This window comes from Bidens hawaiensis, unplaced genomic scaffold (assembly GCF_021521415.1).
Source record: "Bidens hawaiensis isolate Kalapana, Puna unplaced genomic scaffold, B.hawaiensis_p1.1 tig00006845_1, whole genome shotgun sequence".
NCBI lineage: Eukaryota > Viridiplantae > Streptophyta > Magnoliopsida > Asterales > Asteraceae > Bidens > Bidens hawaiensis.
Window position 1 is genome coordinate 1001744 of NW_027491467.1, and position 17541 is coordinate 1019284.

A 17541-nucleotide genomic window follows, 5' to 3' on the forward strand; every position below is an offset into this window, starting at 1 on the left:
TAAGGGCTGGCTTTTATAGGCCCAGGAGAGAGAAATTTTGGTGCTGAACGGACTTCACGCGCCCCCACTCGCAGGATTAAGCCACTACGAGCGCGACACGTGTCCCTGACACTGTGTGAGGGGACATGAAAGGAAACTATACGGCTGCTGCCAGAGTTCACGCGCCATCACTCGCAGGAACGGACCAACGCGAGCGCGACACGTGTCCCTGACAGCATGTGAGGGGACACGAAAGGCAACTGTAGCACCTCGAGCACACGAAAGGTCTGACACGTCTACATCACTGACCCACGTCAGCAACAACCAACCACGTCCAGGGACGATTCGTTTGCAACCAAGAGGATAGAATTTCGCGCAACGGTGAATAATAAGAAGAAAAAGACAAACCACTACTAAAAGACCAAACTGATAAGTCTAATATCTATCTTGCCTCGCTCGCGCGAGACAAGACACACATTAGACTGGGGGGGCTTGAAGAGGTATGTACCCGCCTCAACACGGAGCAAGGCGGGTCAACCCACAAGATATAGACAAGAGGCTTGAAATCAAGACATTAAGAAGTCACAAAGCCAAAACCTATGCGCATGGCGCATATCACATATGCTCATGCATCACATGCTCAGGCATCATATGCCCAGGCACCACACATGCTCAGGCATCATATGCCCAGGCACCACACATGCTCAGGCATCATATGCCCAGGCACACATATGCTCGCGCATCACATATGCTCACGCATATCACATATGCGCGCGGCGCATCAGCGCGCGGCGCATATCACATGCTCGTGCATATCACATCTGCGAGTGAGAATAAAGAGAAGACCTCGCGCATCCTCAGGATTGGCGCATATCACACATGCACATAATCAACCTCGTCCTTATCCAAATCAGGATTAGGGCAACCCTGATTGTGCACGTCAGACAACCTTCCAGAAGGTATCTTTTTAAGGAATAAGAATATGCTGATGCTGACAGCTGCCAAATGAAAGGTGGACAACTCAGCATGACACATGTGCTACCACGTGATTACAACCAATGAGAAAGCACCAGGTGTCCCAGAGGACACGTGGCGCAAAGCGATTGGAGGAGGCCAACAAGGCTGAGTCCAATCAGTGGAAACCCTAGCACTATAAATACAGCATCAACTCCACAAGGAGAGAGACATTCATTCACATTCAATCATATTCAATTACATTCAATCACGGACAGTTACAGCCAGTAACATACACAATCATATTCAATCACAGAGTATTCAGCTATCAAGCAATACTCCCGAGATTTCCTTACGCTCTCATATTATTATCTTCTCCACAAATACTTATTCTCACACCGGAGGGTTACCCCAAAGAGGACCCCTCTGTCCCTTTCTGAGGGGTAAGTTGACGGTGCTGTTCATTTTGTAGGTGGAAGAACCCAGATCCAAGAGAAACCATCGGTGAAGTTGCATAATCACACCCGAGGAAAGTAGATCGTCTACCAGTGAGTCGATCCACATCTCTTCACTGAATATATATAGAAGCGATGGTAGAAGTTGACCAAAATAATATCATTTAAATTAGGTAAATATAAACATTTGTTAAAAGAAACATTGGTGTTTTTGGTAAATACCTTTAACCAGACAATTTGATGACAATATGACATGATACTTGTAGCTTGCAGTTATATGTTTTTAAAGTGTTTTCTTTTACTATACAATTTGATGACAATATGTGACATGAGTACTGTAGCTTGCAGTTATATGTTTTCAATGTGTTTTATTTAATTCTCATATATTTGTAGTTACCTGTGTAATTGTAAACTTTGATAATTCTATTCATTATCATCCCATTGAACACACGACATATAGATGTTGGTAATTACAGACTGTGTTCACAAGTTGGTGAATATGGAATGACTTAAGTTGACAAGTCAGTTAAGTTGGTGCAGTTTCCTAGTTGTAATGTCTTGGTCACCAAATTAGTGTTATATTATAAATATAGGGTTTGGTTAGAGCCTTTAGATGTGTGGTCAATAGAGAATTATTGTAACGAGTTTTTAAGACAATTTTCTCTTGCAATAATAAAGTGTTTGATCGATCATGTGCCTTGAATAGAACCAAATAAAGAAATTCGGGGTAAATCAATCTATGAAATAATATTATTCTAGAAGGGCCCGTCACTTCGTTCGTACCTTCTTGGCTTAGGCTTGCGACTTCACTTACTTTATGGCCTTGCCGCCTTTTTCTAGCAGAAGCTAAGCGCTTGAAAAGCGCGCTAAGAAAGGTTGCTTCTGTCGGCCTTTATGTGCAACAGTCCACCAGTAGCGGAAGATAGGGTTACCGTACATACAAGAGTCTTCCAGTTCTTACGGAAGCTCTTTCTTACCAGTCAAGTAGTACACTATATCTTATCTTATAGCCCGGCGGGTCGCCTTTTTAATTCAGTAGATAGAAGAAAGTATTAGATAAGGAGTAGGTGAGTGAGTCCTCGCTGACCTGAGCGATTTCGATCACCTAGCAGGCCTTTTATTTGGTAGGTAACATCGCCAAAGCGTATCATCAGATTTTACTACGAAGGAAGGAACTCGGCAGAAGATCGGTCTGCAAGAAAGGCCTACTTATCCACGGGTTCATTGACAAAAAACCGCCGTAGGAATGGAGACCTTTCAATAGAGCGGAGGCGAACTGATCAACGAGAAAGAGGCCCTACTCACTACAAAGGAATACACCACAAGATCGAACTACACTTATGCCTCTCCCGCATCAAGTTGACCGCCAGACTGGAGCTTCGTAACATGTTGACGAAGACTTCCGAACTGAGGGTTCGGTCAGTACAAGAGACTACTTTGTCTCCTCGGAAGAAGAATAGCCCCGCTCTCTAGCCGACTGATCCCGTTGATCAAACTGGGAGGGAACGTGTCACATTAGAGGTGAACGATCAAAGGTGTCCTCTAATCACTACGATGAGCTGGTCCCTCTTTTAGTAAACTCAGCTATGAATATTCAAAAATGAATGCCGGGCTCTTTCTTTCACAGCTAACCCCATTTTCTTAATGCCGAGACTTTCTCTTTCGTCGAGCCCCGAGCTTGTGGTCCTCCTTTGAGTTTGGGTTCAATTGGATGAATCTGTCAAGTCAAGGTCAACGTACGTAGCAGCAAGGAAGGTGCATCGCCTCTTTCTCGTTCTCGCTCGGGAGCCAAAACGAACACGCCTGCTACCTACTGTACTGGACCTTCGACCAGGCATTCTACCTTTGTCGAAGCGGAACCAATACCACTGCATTGCGCTCGAACAGTTGAGCGGGCGCCGGCCCTTCCGTGCACAGATATAGATTCATTCTTCGTACCTGCCTGGTCCAGCCTCACAACCCTTCGCGGGTTGGTAAGAAGTCAGTCTTGTTTGGTAAGACGGAATTTGACAAAGAAAAGAGAGTGCTCGCCCCGGCCAACAAAGACCGTAATTACCTAGATAACTGCTCCTCCCCTTCTCCGTCTTTAAGGCTTTAAGGCGAACCGTTTGGCGGCTGGAAATAAAGACGACCTCACCTTCTCGTAGATGGTGTCAGTGAGAGCCATTTTAGTACCCCCCCGTTGACCTTTTTTTGTAGAGAGAATCTTCAATGAGTGGAAACAAGCAACCTTACTAAGCTAAGAAAGGTGCTTGTTGAGTAAGGCCGGCTTTCTTCGAAAGCTTGAGCGCTTCTTTCTCATATCGATCATTCAATATCCTTGAATTTTCAATAAGGGGCGCGTTAGCTAGGCCGTTTTCTTGCAGGAGTGCTAGCGCGCGCCCTTACGTTTTCTTTGCTTGCTCTGCAGTACGAGCCTCATACAAAGCCGCGCCCATTTAATATGATGAAGAGGGGCCCCGCCCTCTTTGATTTTCCGCACCAATCCTTATTTACTACTACATATTTTTTGGGGTGTATAGCTCAGTTGGTAGAGCATTGGGCTTTTAACCTAATGGTCGCAGGTTCAAGTCCTGCTATACCCAAACCTAACTTGCACTATACTATGAGTAAGGATGCGTAGTAGCGCAAAGAGCACTCTTTGGCCTTTAGATTAGAGGCGCTTCGCCGTCTTTGATTGGAAGGAAACAGATATCTAAAGTGTGCAGTGAGGGATCTTTATATTCTAGGTAGCCAGTCTTTACTTCACTCGACCCAAGCAATGCCCAAAGAGTCCCCTGTCTTTCTTGGTCGGACCAAGCTAACTATTTCCGACAAGTCTTTCCTCATTTTTAGAGCAAGAAGCGGAACTACAAGAAATTTATCTAGTCATTAGTGAAACAAAAAGACTTGTACAGACCACGGAAGTTACTCCATCTCCCACGGTCCAAAGACGGAAATCTTTGGAATATTCTGAACCATTTATGAACATCACAGCAAAAATGATTAAAACATTTATGGCTCCTACATAAATAAGGAGCTGCGCAGCAGCTACAAAATGGGAATTCGATAGAATATAGAATAACGATATACAAACAAAAACAAATCCCAATGAAAAGGCAGAATAAATGGGATTGGCAAGTAATACTACTCCCAGACCCCCTAATATAAGACCTAATCCCAGAAAGGCTAAAAGAAAATCATGTATTAGTCCAGGTAAATCCATTATATATAAGAGATAAATAAATCAAAATCTTGCATAACTTTATTGACCCGGTCAGGAAAAAAGAAGTAACTCCACTTTTTTTCTATTTTATAACTTTTTTTCTATTTTATAATAGTTCTTAATTATTCAATTTGAAAAATTCCATTTTCATGGATATGGATTGATATAGATGTAGTTATTGGCCAAATCTCTCGAAGGAGTAATTTGAATCTATATATTTTCAAATCATCAATTTTCAAATCATCAATATAGACTATAGAAAAGAAATATATTTTTCATATTAATATAAATTACTCGCCGCCTAATCCTAATCAATATAATTATGAATATAATTGTAGTTATTCACCAAACAAAAACCTTCATTCTTTTAGATCAAAATGAGTTCTTAAGTTTTTATTTCAAGCAAATTTAAAATTGTTCGAATGGTGTAATCGTCAATTATTGACATTGGTAACCGACCCAAAGCAATTTGATTATAATTCAATTCGTGACGATCATAAGTAGAAAGTTCATATTCTTCAGTCATTGATAAACAATTTGTTGGACAATACTCAACGCAATTACCACAAAAAATACATATTCCGAAATCAATACTGTAATTAAGTAATCTTTTCTTTCTAATATCAGTTTCCAATTTCCAATCAACAACGGGCAGATCTATAGGACATACACGAACACATACTTCACAAGCAATGCATTTATCAAATTCAAAGTGGATTCGGCCGCTGAAACGCTCGGATGTGATCAATTTTTCGTAGGGGTATTGAATAGTTACAGGTAAACGATTCGCGTGCGATAAGGTAATCATGAAACCTTGACCAATATACCTTGCGGCTCGTACTGTTTGTTGGCCATAATTCATGAACTCAATTACCATAGGAAACATATCGTGAATATCTATAAAAAATAAGATACTTGTTTCTTTCTCTTGTTTGAGACAAGTCGTGAATATCGAAGTCTTTTTTTACAGTGAAAGAAGTTGGAAAGAAGTTGTTAATAATAGATTACCTAGAGAAATAGGTAAAAGAAATTTCCATCCAAGATTTAATAATTGATCCATTCTCAGCCGCGGTAGAGTCCATCTTGTTGCGATAGGAATGAACAAGAACAAATAAGTTTTAGCTAATGTAATAAAGATACCAATTATTGTTCCAAAAATTCTACCCCTTTTAGTAATATCAAAAAGATCAGGAACATATATGTACGGAATAGAAAGATTCCAACCCCCCAAGTAAAGAACTGTTACAAATAATGAAGAAACTAGTAGATTTAAATATGAAGCAACATAAAATAAACCAAATTTGATACCGGAATATTCGGTTTGATAACTTGCTACTAATTCTTCTTCTGCTTCTGGTAAATCAAAGGGTAATCGTTCACACTCGGCTAGGGAAGAAATTAGAAAAACTAGAAACCCTATAGGTTGACGCCACAAATTCCATCCCCAAAAACCATATTTTGACTGCGCTTCAACTATATCAACTGTACTTGAACTGTTAGATAATCATAGTAGATGATAACATCACTGTTCCCATCCCTATTGCAAAACCGTACATGAGATTTTCATCTCATACGGCTCCTCAAAGTCACAAATAAATCCAAGGACCCATCCATTATTCTTTTTCTTGATATGTTTGTAGGATAGATAGATAGATATAAAATGAAATCCATTATAGGGTCCCCATTAGACACTGGAATTCTGTCTGCTATATATATATTGCTTCTGAATTCATCTTATCTTTTAATAATTTAAATTCTTCTTTGTTGAGTAATAACTTAATCCTTGAATAAAATGTTTCTTGTAACAATATAAATAGATATGGATATTTCAACCTAACGTTTTCAATTACGAAATCCAATTATCCAATTAGACGTTGGATTAGTTCGCGAATCATGACAAGAATTATATCTCTATATAGAGAAAGAAAAAAATCTATTTTTTCTAGTGCAATTTCATTCAGTCTTTCTATTTCTTTTTTTTTTCGTTCCTATTCTCCTTTCTCAAAAACAGGGGACCTTAAACAAAGTTAAAGGATTACTTCGTTCTTGATAGTTATTTACTTAATCGGTGAATGCACCTTTCGTTTGAAATGCCCTTGTACTCCTATCTACTTTCAGTCTCTTTGCTTTGCTCGGTCCAAAAAGGATCAGGATCTAATTCTGCCATACGTTTCATTTTCCCCGTTTTCACAGAAAGAATTTGCTGTATACTTTCTGGGGGAAATATGTCATCGAATTGTAAAAACAATTGAAATAGTCTTTTTTGGTCGGGGACCGGCCACTAGCTCAATAACCTCTACCACTCTTGTAGATCACTGCGCCTATCTTCGCTTTTCGATCAGCCGTTGCTCCCCGTTCACTTAGCCTACGAACTCCGGCTCACTTCCAGCTTGGATCACTTCTGGCTCGCTTAGCCCTAGCTCGAAACAGCCAACTCACTTCGCCTACGCAACGAAGAGAAGTAGTTTACTTGCTTAGCTCGAACATGCCAACAGCATTCCGTTCACTTACGCAAGATTCACTCGTTTACTTGTTAGCTAGCGCTATTCCACATCTTATTTCATGGAAGCCCACGGAGCGGTTCTGAAAGAACGTAGTGGTGAACGAAGTTGACTTTGACTTATAGCATTTCTCCTTCTCTTAGCTGAAGGCTTATCCATGAATCCGGACTTGAAGAACTTGAGGGCATAGGATTCAATCCAGCCACAGGTTCTCCCTATGGCTACCTTGTTGCGAACGAAAGACCGGATCTCTTTTCTTCCAGCAATCTTCTTTTGATGAGAAAAAAGAAAGAAGAGAAAGAACTGGGAGTTGGCGCCTGCATAACTGCTTGCTTGCTTACCAAGCCATCCTGGCAAGCTCCCCCAGTTCGATTATGATTCTTGACCTGACTTATTATAAAAACAACTCACTATACAAATGAGAGACGATCGATTATCTACCCAAGAAGATAGAGAGTCCCACATACGAGAAAAGATCACAAATAGAGTTGAACCAAGTAACATTGCAAAGGCATAATGATAGTAGGGTCGGGATATCCCCGCCCTCCGAACCGGACGTGAGGGTCTCCCCTCATCCGGCTCTCTGCAGGGGAATCTCCACTCACTGCTTCCCCTAATATCCTCCCTTTACCACATCATGGGGGTTTACAGGAGATCCCAGAGGCTCGCTCGGAAAGGCTGCTATACCATACCTTTTGACTTAACTCTACTCTAGTAGTCACTAGACTCACTATAGTAGTCCGTCCGGCTGCTCTTGCTGAAATCATTACTCTTCAATCTCCCGTGCTCTAGCAATTGCGCTCCCTAGACCACTACCATGTTGTTAGGTAGGGACAATCAATCCGGGAATCTAGGAATGAATGGGGATCCCTATCAATATCAAAATGAAGAAAATAGAATGAAATAGATTACCTTTCTCTCACTCAATAGATGTATCTGGTCTGATACGGTACAGTACAATACGAGACAATGGAATGCAATGGGATAGATGGTAGAGGGCTGTCTGCGCCCAAAAGCGATGATTCACTTGTCCCCTTGTCCATAGGGACCTCGTGGCATACAACCGAAACGACTCCCGCTAGATAGCCGCCCCTTTCTCTCTTTTTACAGCCTCGTGGACGGACAAAAGAAGGTAAGTTACAGAACGGGGCAGTGAAGGCTCGCGAAGTAGGCAGCAAGCAAGAGCTTCTATTAGTCAAGCGCTAGCGCGCCCCTATCTCTAAAGGGGCGTAATGTTTATCTTCTAACAGTAATATAAAAAATTTAAGCACCAAATTCAGTAAATTGATTACTAATGGAGCAGTAATACTGATAGAACGTTCTACAAATTGCGGTTTAAAAAGGGGGACATTCATGCAAATGAAGTCACCAAATTGAACAAAATAAACAACCCAACTATCAATCTGACTAATTTTATTAGAATATATGCAGAGAAGTTAACAAAGAGGATTGATCATTATAACGATACCTGGGATCCGAAGAGAAGACGACATGTTGACGCAGTAGCATGTTGGTGGTAGCGAGTTCTTGGAATGTTGGCATCCAAGATTCCAAGATGGAGCTGAAGTTTAGTGACTGGAAGTGGGTACATCGCATTTACTTGATAATTTATGCTTAATTGTGTAAGATAAGGCTTGGCATATAGTGAAGTCCTGCTATTAATTCTTTAGTTAGATGCAACGTTAAATATCAGAATACTTAAAACTTGAGGGATTGCATCATGTCAAGAACACTAAAACACACATTCTTTTTTATTTACTGTGAATTTCAGGTTCAGTGGTTACTCTGACAGTATAATCTGTTTTCGTTAATATACCCTGGGAAACATTTTTGTGATCGGGTAAAATCTATTTAAAGTAAGTTTTCTACCTCTACCTATTATTTGCATTTTTCTTGCAACGTGTTGTAATTGTTTTTATATTTTATTTCAAAATTGTAAACAGTATTCATACAGCCTTGGTTAAAATTTAAAAGTATAGAGTATAAGGATGATTACCAGGCTACTATCTTTCATGCCCAAACACGAGAGGTTAACAGATTTGATCAGTGAAGAACTTTTTATCGGCTAACGAAATCGTTGAAGCAACCAAGGGTTGTTTATGAAACATTAGTTTCTTGCATACTTGCATATGTTCATTTTGGTGTGGTTTTGTTTTTTTCTAAGGTCTTAGTTTTTATGTTTATAACTGTTGGACACACAAAAACTTACATTACAAATTCAAAATTTAAAATTTAAAAAATTCTATCGTATATGTTACTAAGTAGCCGTTATAATTAAATTGAGTATCGTATTTCAGCGTTCACATTACTAATAAGCCGTTACAATCAAAGAAGCATTGTATTACAATGTTACTGTTGCATCAAACCCTCTATAAAAAGACATAAACTATACGAAAACCAACACATTCATCATCATATATAAATTAAACTCTTAAGTATCATACTCATCTTCAATTTACATCATGCATATCGCGCTAATCGATCGTTTATCTGAAGAAGATCTTGACATCCTTCCTGTTGTTTCCTCTTCTTCACAGCCGGTAGCTTCATACATTTTTCACTTTTATAATTATATAATTTGATTTAAAGTAGACAAGTAACATCTTAATATTATAACTTTTAATTTCCTCCAATTTATTTGTAATAATCAATTGAATATTGGTAAAAAATTAGTTTTTATTTATTTATTATTATAATAATAATTAAAAAATGAAGTGAAAATGAAACTAATTTATCCAGATAAACCGCGAAGAATCATCCCCAAGATCAATGAACTCAGCAACTGAACGCAACATCAATAATCATAATCCAAATCCAATGACCAGATTCTCCATCGGCGAAGAAGACGACGAGGAAGAAGAAGACACCCCCGCGTTGATCGTCAAGCGTCCTAGGTTATCCGACAACGCCTCTCAATCTCGTACACCGGATGACGTGGTGCCAGTGCCGGAGATGCAATCGGATGGTGGTGTGGCAGTTGCAAATAATTTGCCGAATATGAATAATATGAACAGCAGTACTGTTGGGTTAGGAATGCGGGTGTTTGTTACGGATACTGATGTCTTGGACTGCCCCATTTGCCTCGACCCCTTATCTGCCCCAGTGTTCCAGGTATTATATTATGTATGTATAAATGTTTGTTTTGTGTATCAATGCAAATTGTTATGTGTACGTTACGAGTAATTAGTTAATTGTTGAAAGAATCATAAGTTTCTTTATCAAATATACACGGTGACTATAATTAGTTTTATGTGTATCTTTGTAGTAAGTTTGTTTTCATTATTTGGTGTCAAGTAGAGGTGCACAAACCGCTTTAAAACTCAAATTATGATCAGTTTCGGTTTGGGTTGAATCTGGTTTATTGACCAGGTTACAATCAGTTTACTTGGTTTTGGTGGAGAAACTACAAACCGGTACGGTTTCCACGTAATTGGTTTCAAACCAGTTCAGTTAACTGGTTTATTTGCCCACCTCTAGTGTCAAGGGCTTTCTACCGGTCATAAGAGGTTTTTATTTATTAGTATTGTTTTTTTAAGGTTTATTTGTATTTAGTTTTTAGCCCACATGTCCAAGTTATGTTCTTTTTGGATTGTGAATTCTTTCCTGTAAATATCATTCAGTTGTACAATTTCCTTAAAAAGTAACAGTTGTTATCCTTTCTCGTTTTTCTCTTTTTGTGTTGATGTGGAAGGTTAACATGTATTTTATCGGTTTTCTTTTATGTTAATGTTGTTGCAGTGTGAGAACGGGCACATAGCATGCTCCTCATGTTGCAAAAAGGTGAAGAGAAAGTGCCCTTGCTGCTGCATGCCAATTGGATACAACCGTTGCAGAGCGGTTGAAAAGGTCGTTGAATCGGTCAAAGTTGTCACACCCCGACCAAAGGCGGAACATGCCAGGGTGCAACGTGATTGGACAAATACACAAGACACTATTAAAGTGAAAATATTTAATCAACTCATTTATTTCACAAATCAATAAACAACACATCTTAGTCATACAAACAAATTGAACACAAGTAAACAAATATATTGTTCGTTTTACTAATATCCTAATAGTCTTGATAACGTTTCTCGTCAAGTCCTCAAGTCGATAAAAGTCAAACCTGTAACAATGCATAAAATAATATTTTGTTAACACGTATGTTGGTAAGCAATTTCATAGTTTGAGTATATATAATATGAGCGAAATCCACAAACGTATATGAGACTATAAATAAAAGCATCAATCGTGGCATATAAACATATGTAAATGAGGATCCTTTCTACTCGGTAACAACCGACATACTCGGATAATGAGGCCCTATTCTACTAGTACAAGGCTAAGTAGTTAGGGGAGCGTATGATCATACTTAATGAGGCTCAACAACAACATAAAAATAAACACTCGCGCACGTAAAGCGTATGAGGCATATAACACACAAAAGAGCAAGTATTCCAAGTATCATATACCCTAAAGTTTGTGGTTTGAGAAAAATGTATAATAAATCATTCTTGTTTTGAATAAGTATGCATGTTACCCACAAAACATAAAAGGGAAAACGGGGGATGAAATGTACTCACCTCGATTGACGAATCGAGAAATAATAAATGATCGAACTATAGAAAGCTTGCGAACGAGACGAACGAATCCGACTTGAAAGCTAAATGAAAACGAATAAATAATATATTAATGAACTTGACTTTAGTTGAAACTACATTTGAAACATTGAACGAGGAAATTCGGTTGTAAATCGGATTATCGGTAAATGATTAGAGACTCGTAGTAAATTGCTAAATTTAAAATAAAATAATATTATTTTATTGGACTTTTAAATAACTAAACCAATATTAAATAGAGACAAGACGGGTTTAATTTAAGAGTTCGATTATATAGAAACGAATAGATAATAAAGTTTATAATAGTATTATTAATGTTAAAGATAGAAATGATAATAATGATTTTAAAGTATGTTTTATATATATATATACATATATATATATAGATATATAAGATAATGTTGATGATATAGAAAGATATACTACCACTCGAGGGTTGTTGTTAAAACTAATAATAGTAATAGTAATAACAAATATAATAATAATTACCTTTGTTGTTGATTATACATTATTAATATATTTGAATTTTACTAATAATAATAATTATTATTATAATAATTATATATGTCATATTATAACATTTTTAATAATAGTAATATTAGTGATAAAAAAATATAACTCAAATAACGATATCGTTAAACGACAACTAGGCCCGACATGGGTTTCGGTTTAATAAAACAAGTGGATGATATTAACAATACTAGATTGTAATATATTCCTTAATAATCATAATAATAAAGATAATAATAATCATAATAATAATCTATTACTATAAAAATAATGATAATAATAATAGTTTTGTTAAAAGATAATAACAACAACAATAATAATAACGATAAAAACTAATAATCTTGTTAATAATAAGAATGATAATAATTATAATTATCTTGTTAATAATAATATTAATAATAATAATCTTGTTAGTAATAATAATGATAATAATAATAATTAATGATAAATAAATATAATAGTAAGTTATATGTAATAATACTAATAATAATCTTTATGTATTGATGTTAATCTAATAGTAATATTAAATTTATTAAGTATAAAAAAAATAAACTATACCAAACCGATCTAGGATGAGACCCGAACCCTAGACCTCTAGTTTAATAACTAACGTACCAACCAACCGAACCAAGATAACCATTTGTTAAACAAACTCAAAATTAAACCCACAATTGTTAATTTACCTATTATTCGTTCACGGGGTCGTCGGAGAAAGGTTGCCGGAGATGAAGCAACGGAGGGCCGAGAGAGAGGCGGGGAGAGAACAGAGAGATAAAGGCGGAGAGGAAAGGAGACGGAGTGAGAAAGGGACGCGGCACCGACGGCCGGTTTTCCGGTCGCCGGAAAAATGCGCGAAGAGAGAGAGAGACGAGATAGAGAGATAGAGAGAGAGAGTGACGGTGGGCGAGAGAGAGAGAGAGCGTCTGTTGTGTGTGTGTGTGTTAGGACTCGCCGGAGGTGGCCGGGATCTCAAATGACGGCGGCGGCGCCCAGAAAGAGGGAAGGAAGAAGATGGTGTGAGTGGGAGGTGGTGGTGGCGTTGGAGGTGGGTGGTGTTCGGAGGTCGGAGGTCGGAAATGGTGGCCGGAAAATGTCTTCGCCGGAAATCATCTTCGCCGGAAATCGGCTAGGGGGTGGCGGCTGTGGTTTAATATAAAGATAGGTTTAGGATTTTTGGTTTATATAGGTGGGTTATAGATGTTACATTTTTGGCCCCTCAAGTTTCAATAATGGTTTAATACGAGCTTAAAGGTTTGTACAACTCATAACGACTTTACGAAAAGCATTTTGAACTCCTTAAGTTTTTTCTTAACGATAGTATAATATGACAAACATCGATTTATTTACGGTCGAGGTATATTATAATATTATATAATAAATAAATAAATAAGGTTCTAAATTGTTGAGTTGGTTTTACGTATTAAAAGTTTACAAAAACGAATATAATTCGAGATCTGAATTTGTCGAATGTCACAAAAGTGTCATGCAAAAACGCCCGATATGGTTGCAGAAGGATCTTAACTTACAGTAAACAGGCACAGCATGAGCAAATGTGTAAACACGCCGCATGCTTTTGTCCTTACCCATCATGCCCATTTTCTGGTTCTTCCAAGAACATGTACCTCCACTTCGGCATGCAACATGTGGTGTCCACCACCCGTTTCACCTACGACATCGCTTTCTTTGTTAACGTAGAACTGCACCAAAAACACATCTTCCTTCAAGAACAACATGAACGTGCTGTTTTTATCCTCAATCATGAAGTTAAAGAACATGGTCGAGCTTTGAGTGTCGATTGTGTGGGACCCAGCACGTTAAAAGCTTGTTTTTTATGTGATATCACTGCTACTGACCCGGTGTCGTCTCTTTATCTGCAAAGTGTACCAGAGGTGTATAGAAAGTGTTCTGAACATCCGCTTAGAAAGATGTACTTAACGATTCCATCTGACCTTTTTGGTACCGAGACTATGCTTATACAACTATGCATTAAGAAAGTTGTGTCGCCCGCGTGAACAAACAAATGTAGTGCATGCTAATTGTTCTCTTATTTTTTTAGAAGTTACTTTCTGATTAGTCTGTGTAACAGTGAATTTATCTTAATCTTTTTAAGTCGTGGTTGAATGATGTTAATTAATGTCCCATTTGGGATTTATCTCGTTTATTGATATATTTTGCAAGTTCAGAAGTTGATTGAGGTGGTAATTGATACATTAGATGGTCTATTTGGGCCTTCATTCTTCAATCAAAATAGGTTTTGATGGAATTTTTTTTGCTACATGATTCATTTAGTATTTCAAATTTTGTAGATTGTGTTATCAAACTCCAAGAGTAAACGTTACATGAATTCAAATAAAGAATCCAAATTTATTTTTAGAAATTAAACATGAAAAGGGAATTAAAGATCACTCCAAAAGAAAGATATTAATTTATTTAAGATATTTAAATTTGAGTCATTACAAATGATTTTTATGAGTTAGGATTATAAATGATTTTTTTAGAAAGAAAGTTAAATAAAAATGAGTATTTTAGAAAGAAAGTTAAATTCAAAGAGCATGTGTTAAATCACATATTCATGGATTAATATCTTTCACAAATTTCTGTTTTATTATTGTAATTTTATCTATGTTATATATTAGAATTGAGTTGTGATGAGTTGGAATGTGAAAAAACAAAGTGACAACACTAGTTGTCATGTGTGTAAGGGTGGTTTCATCAGATGCATTAAGGCGTGTTGTGAGAATATGAAATATTATAAGAGTGAGTATTAGAAAAATGAAAAATAAAATGATGAGATGGAGATAATGGATTAGTTTATATATGTGGTTATTAATTAAAGAATTAAATTAATTAACCAAATAGGGCCCCCACGCCCACGAAAATCACGAGATTCCACTCCATGGGGCCCTACACACCCTTCTTGCTGAGGTGGAAGGCCTTAGCATCCCTTTCACCTTTACCATAACGACACATAGCTTTTCAAAATCAACTTATAATAATTGTTTTTATAGTTTTATGTCAAATTAGCATGACTATTAGTGTAGCATAACATAGGGTCATTCACATTATATAGTAGTTAGTGTTGTTGATCAGTACTTCATGTAAGTAATATAAAACATGACAAATATTAAACCTATGAACCTGTTACAGCATGAAGAGTAGTAACCGCAGCAGGATATGATGTAGTCGACATGCTTGTCATCTTGATCGAGTTCCCCTTTAGGATGTATAGTTAAGGATGGTTAGGGTTCTTGAGATGAACTCGATTTAGAAGAGAGAGGAGACACATGATTTACTTATGTGTGTGAGATTAGGTTATGATATTAATTTATTCTCTCTATATATACATGATGGTCGGGTATTTTGTATATATATTAGTGTATTAATTATGTAGTTTTATTTAAAACTACATAAGCTCAAGACCCCCCCATTAATCATATTGCAGTCCTTATTTAAAACCTAAGTAGTTATGATCAAAATTTTCAAGTAAGCCCTTCAGAATGTTTGATTTGTATATTTAATTCGTCTATATGTCATTATGCATGCAGAACATATTAAGAGACGTACAAAATCAAAACTGATGAGGAAATTTAATAGTTAATCATTCATAGTACGATATGCAGTTGTACGTGGTCACTAATAAACCCCTCATGATTATAAGCGCTTTCATAATACTTATGGGTAATAGACCTTTAGTTATAGGATCCTTAAGCATATCATGAATGTATTCGATATGAAAATTTAGATTCCTCAATTCGTTCATAAACGAATAATTAATTTCATATCAAAATTTAATGTAGCACCTATCAAACTGTTACTGTTTGAGAAAACATGGTAGCTGACGTTATCACAATTAGTCTTCAATATATAAGTTATTTGAAGTTTAATAAAACTTATGAGTCCACTAATAAATATTCAACAACATTTATTGACAACAACGTTGTAATTAATCAATATATTATGTTGTTATGACTTAGGTTGTTGTTATCAGTTCATTATAACTCCTCATTGAGATAGATTTATCTACTGACATAAGAATATATCCCGAAAATCACATTTTCTTATCTCTGAATATGACAAAGTTTAGAGTAATATACCGGTTTGAATTCTCAGTTCTTCTTTTAAATTATAGTCTTTCGTATCTTTTAAAGATATTTTAATACTCTTTTAGATGTTTCACATTAATCTAGGAATATCTAGTGTGTTACAATTTTGAGTAATATCTGAACGAGTATAGACTTGAACCTACATAAGGCTTCTACTTAATGAAGCATAAGGTAATAATCTCAATGATCCTATTATCCTCTACATAGAGCAATATTGTTTGTTACATGTGTAAGGACCCATTTTAGATAAAACTTATAGAACAAAACTAATGTCCCTTTGGGTCTATCTCAGAATGTTATGATATCTATTATGTAAGGGATATCTTTGAGATATTTCATATCAAAGTGTGTGAATAATGCTTTGACTTATGTAACATATACTTGTCAGAAGAATGTCATCTATATAAGGACAAGTTTGTTTTTAGTTGCTTCCACTCATCTTGAGGTAGGTACATTAATCCACTTGGTTTTTGATGAAAATAATTGTATAAATATTTCATCAAATTTTGATGTTTGCATTAACCCATATATGGATTTTATTGACTTATGGACTAAATGTTCATTAACCTTCAGTTTATAACATTTAGGTTGTTTTATGAGCATGTAGATATGTAAGTCAGTTATTAGGGAAAGTTGTTTTAATGTTCTTCTAACGTAGTTCTTTAACTATTGTAAGCTACTTGAACAGTGATGATCCTCAAAGAAATGTTTTATAATATAGGTTATAAGATTCTTTGATGATTTATTCCCTTTTGAATCTAACCTTTAATTATCAATTATGCTTCTTAGTGTCTTAACGTTTGTGTTAGGATTTAGTTTAGTTATGAACACCTTTAGGTGATTCAACCAAATCTCAAAACGTTAGCGACTTATGGAGTCAATTATGATTGATGATAATGGTTTAATTATAAGGGGTATGATCATTAAACTTTCCAACATCCAATTCAACTTTAGTTAGGGAGGTTACATAAGCATCAAATTTAGTAGGTTTTACAACCTAGATGGCCTCCAAGTTGATTATTGGGTAATTTTAAAAGTTTCGGTTATAAGGATTAGCTCTTGGTTAGGTTGCTATCATTTTCAGGATTCGAAGTGTGTAAGAGTTGGTGCAGTATGGTGTACAAGAGGTGTAATTGGAGTAAAATTTAATATCTCTCTTCCCCCCGCCTCTTGTACTTCTAACAAGTCATTATAAATACTTTTACTGCTCCCACTGGCCTTAGAAACATTTAGGAA

At 36.6% G+C, this 17541-nt stretch overlaps 1 protein-coding gene and 1 non-coding gene across 2 annotated transcripts; both read left to right on the forward strand.

Annotated features, from left to right (window-relative positions):
• The first annotated feature begins 3900 nt into the window (after positions 1-3900).
• TRNAK-UUU (transfer RNA lysine (anticodon UUU)) lies at positions 3901-3973 on the forward strand. Its single transcript has one exon. It is a non-coding gene; the product is annotated as a tRNA-Lys (tRNA).
• A 5890-nt stretch (positions 3974-9863) lies between these two features.
• Positions 9864-14222, forward strand: LOC143633663 (putative E3 ubiquitin-protein ligase SINA-like 6). Its single transcript, XM_077101918.1, has 3 exons — positions 9864-10205; positions 10833-10952; positions 13630-14222. Exons 1-3 carry the CDS (start codon positions 9864-9866, stop codon positions 14212-14214), a joined length of 1047 nt encoding a protein of 348 aa, XP_076958033.1. The 3' UTR covers positions 14215-14222.
• The last annotated feature ends 3319 nt before the right edge of the window (positions 14223-17541 follow it).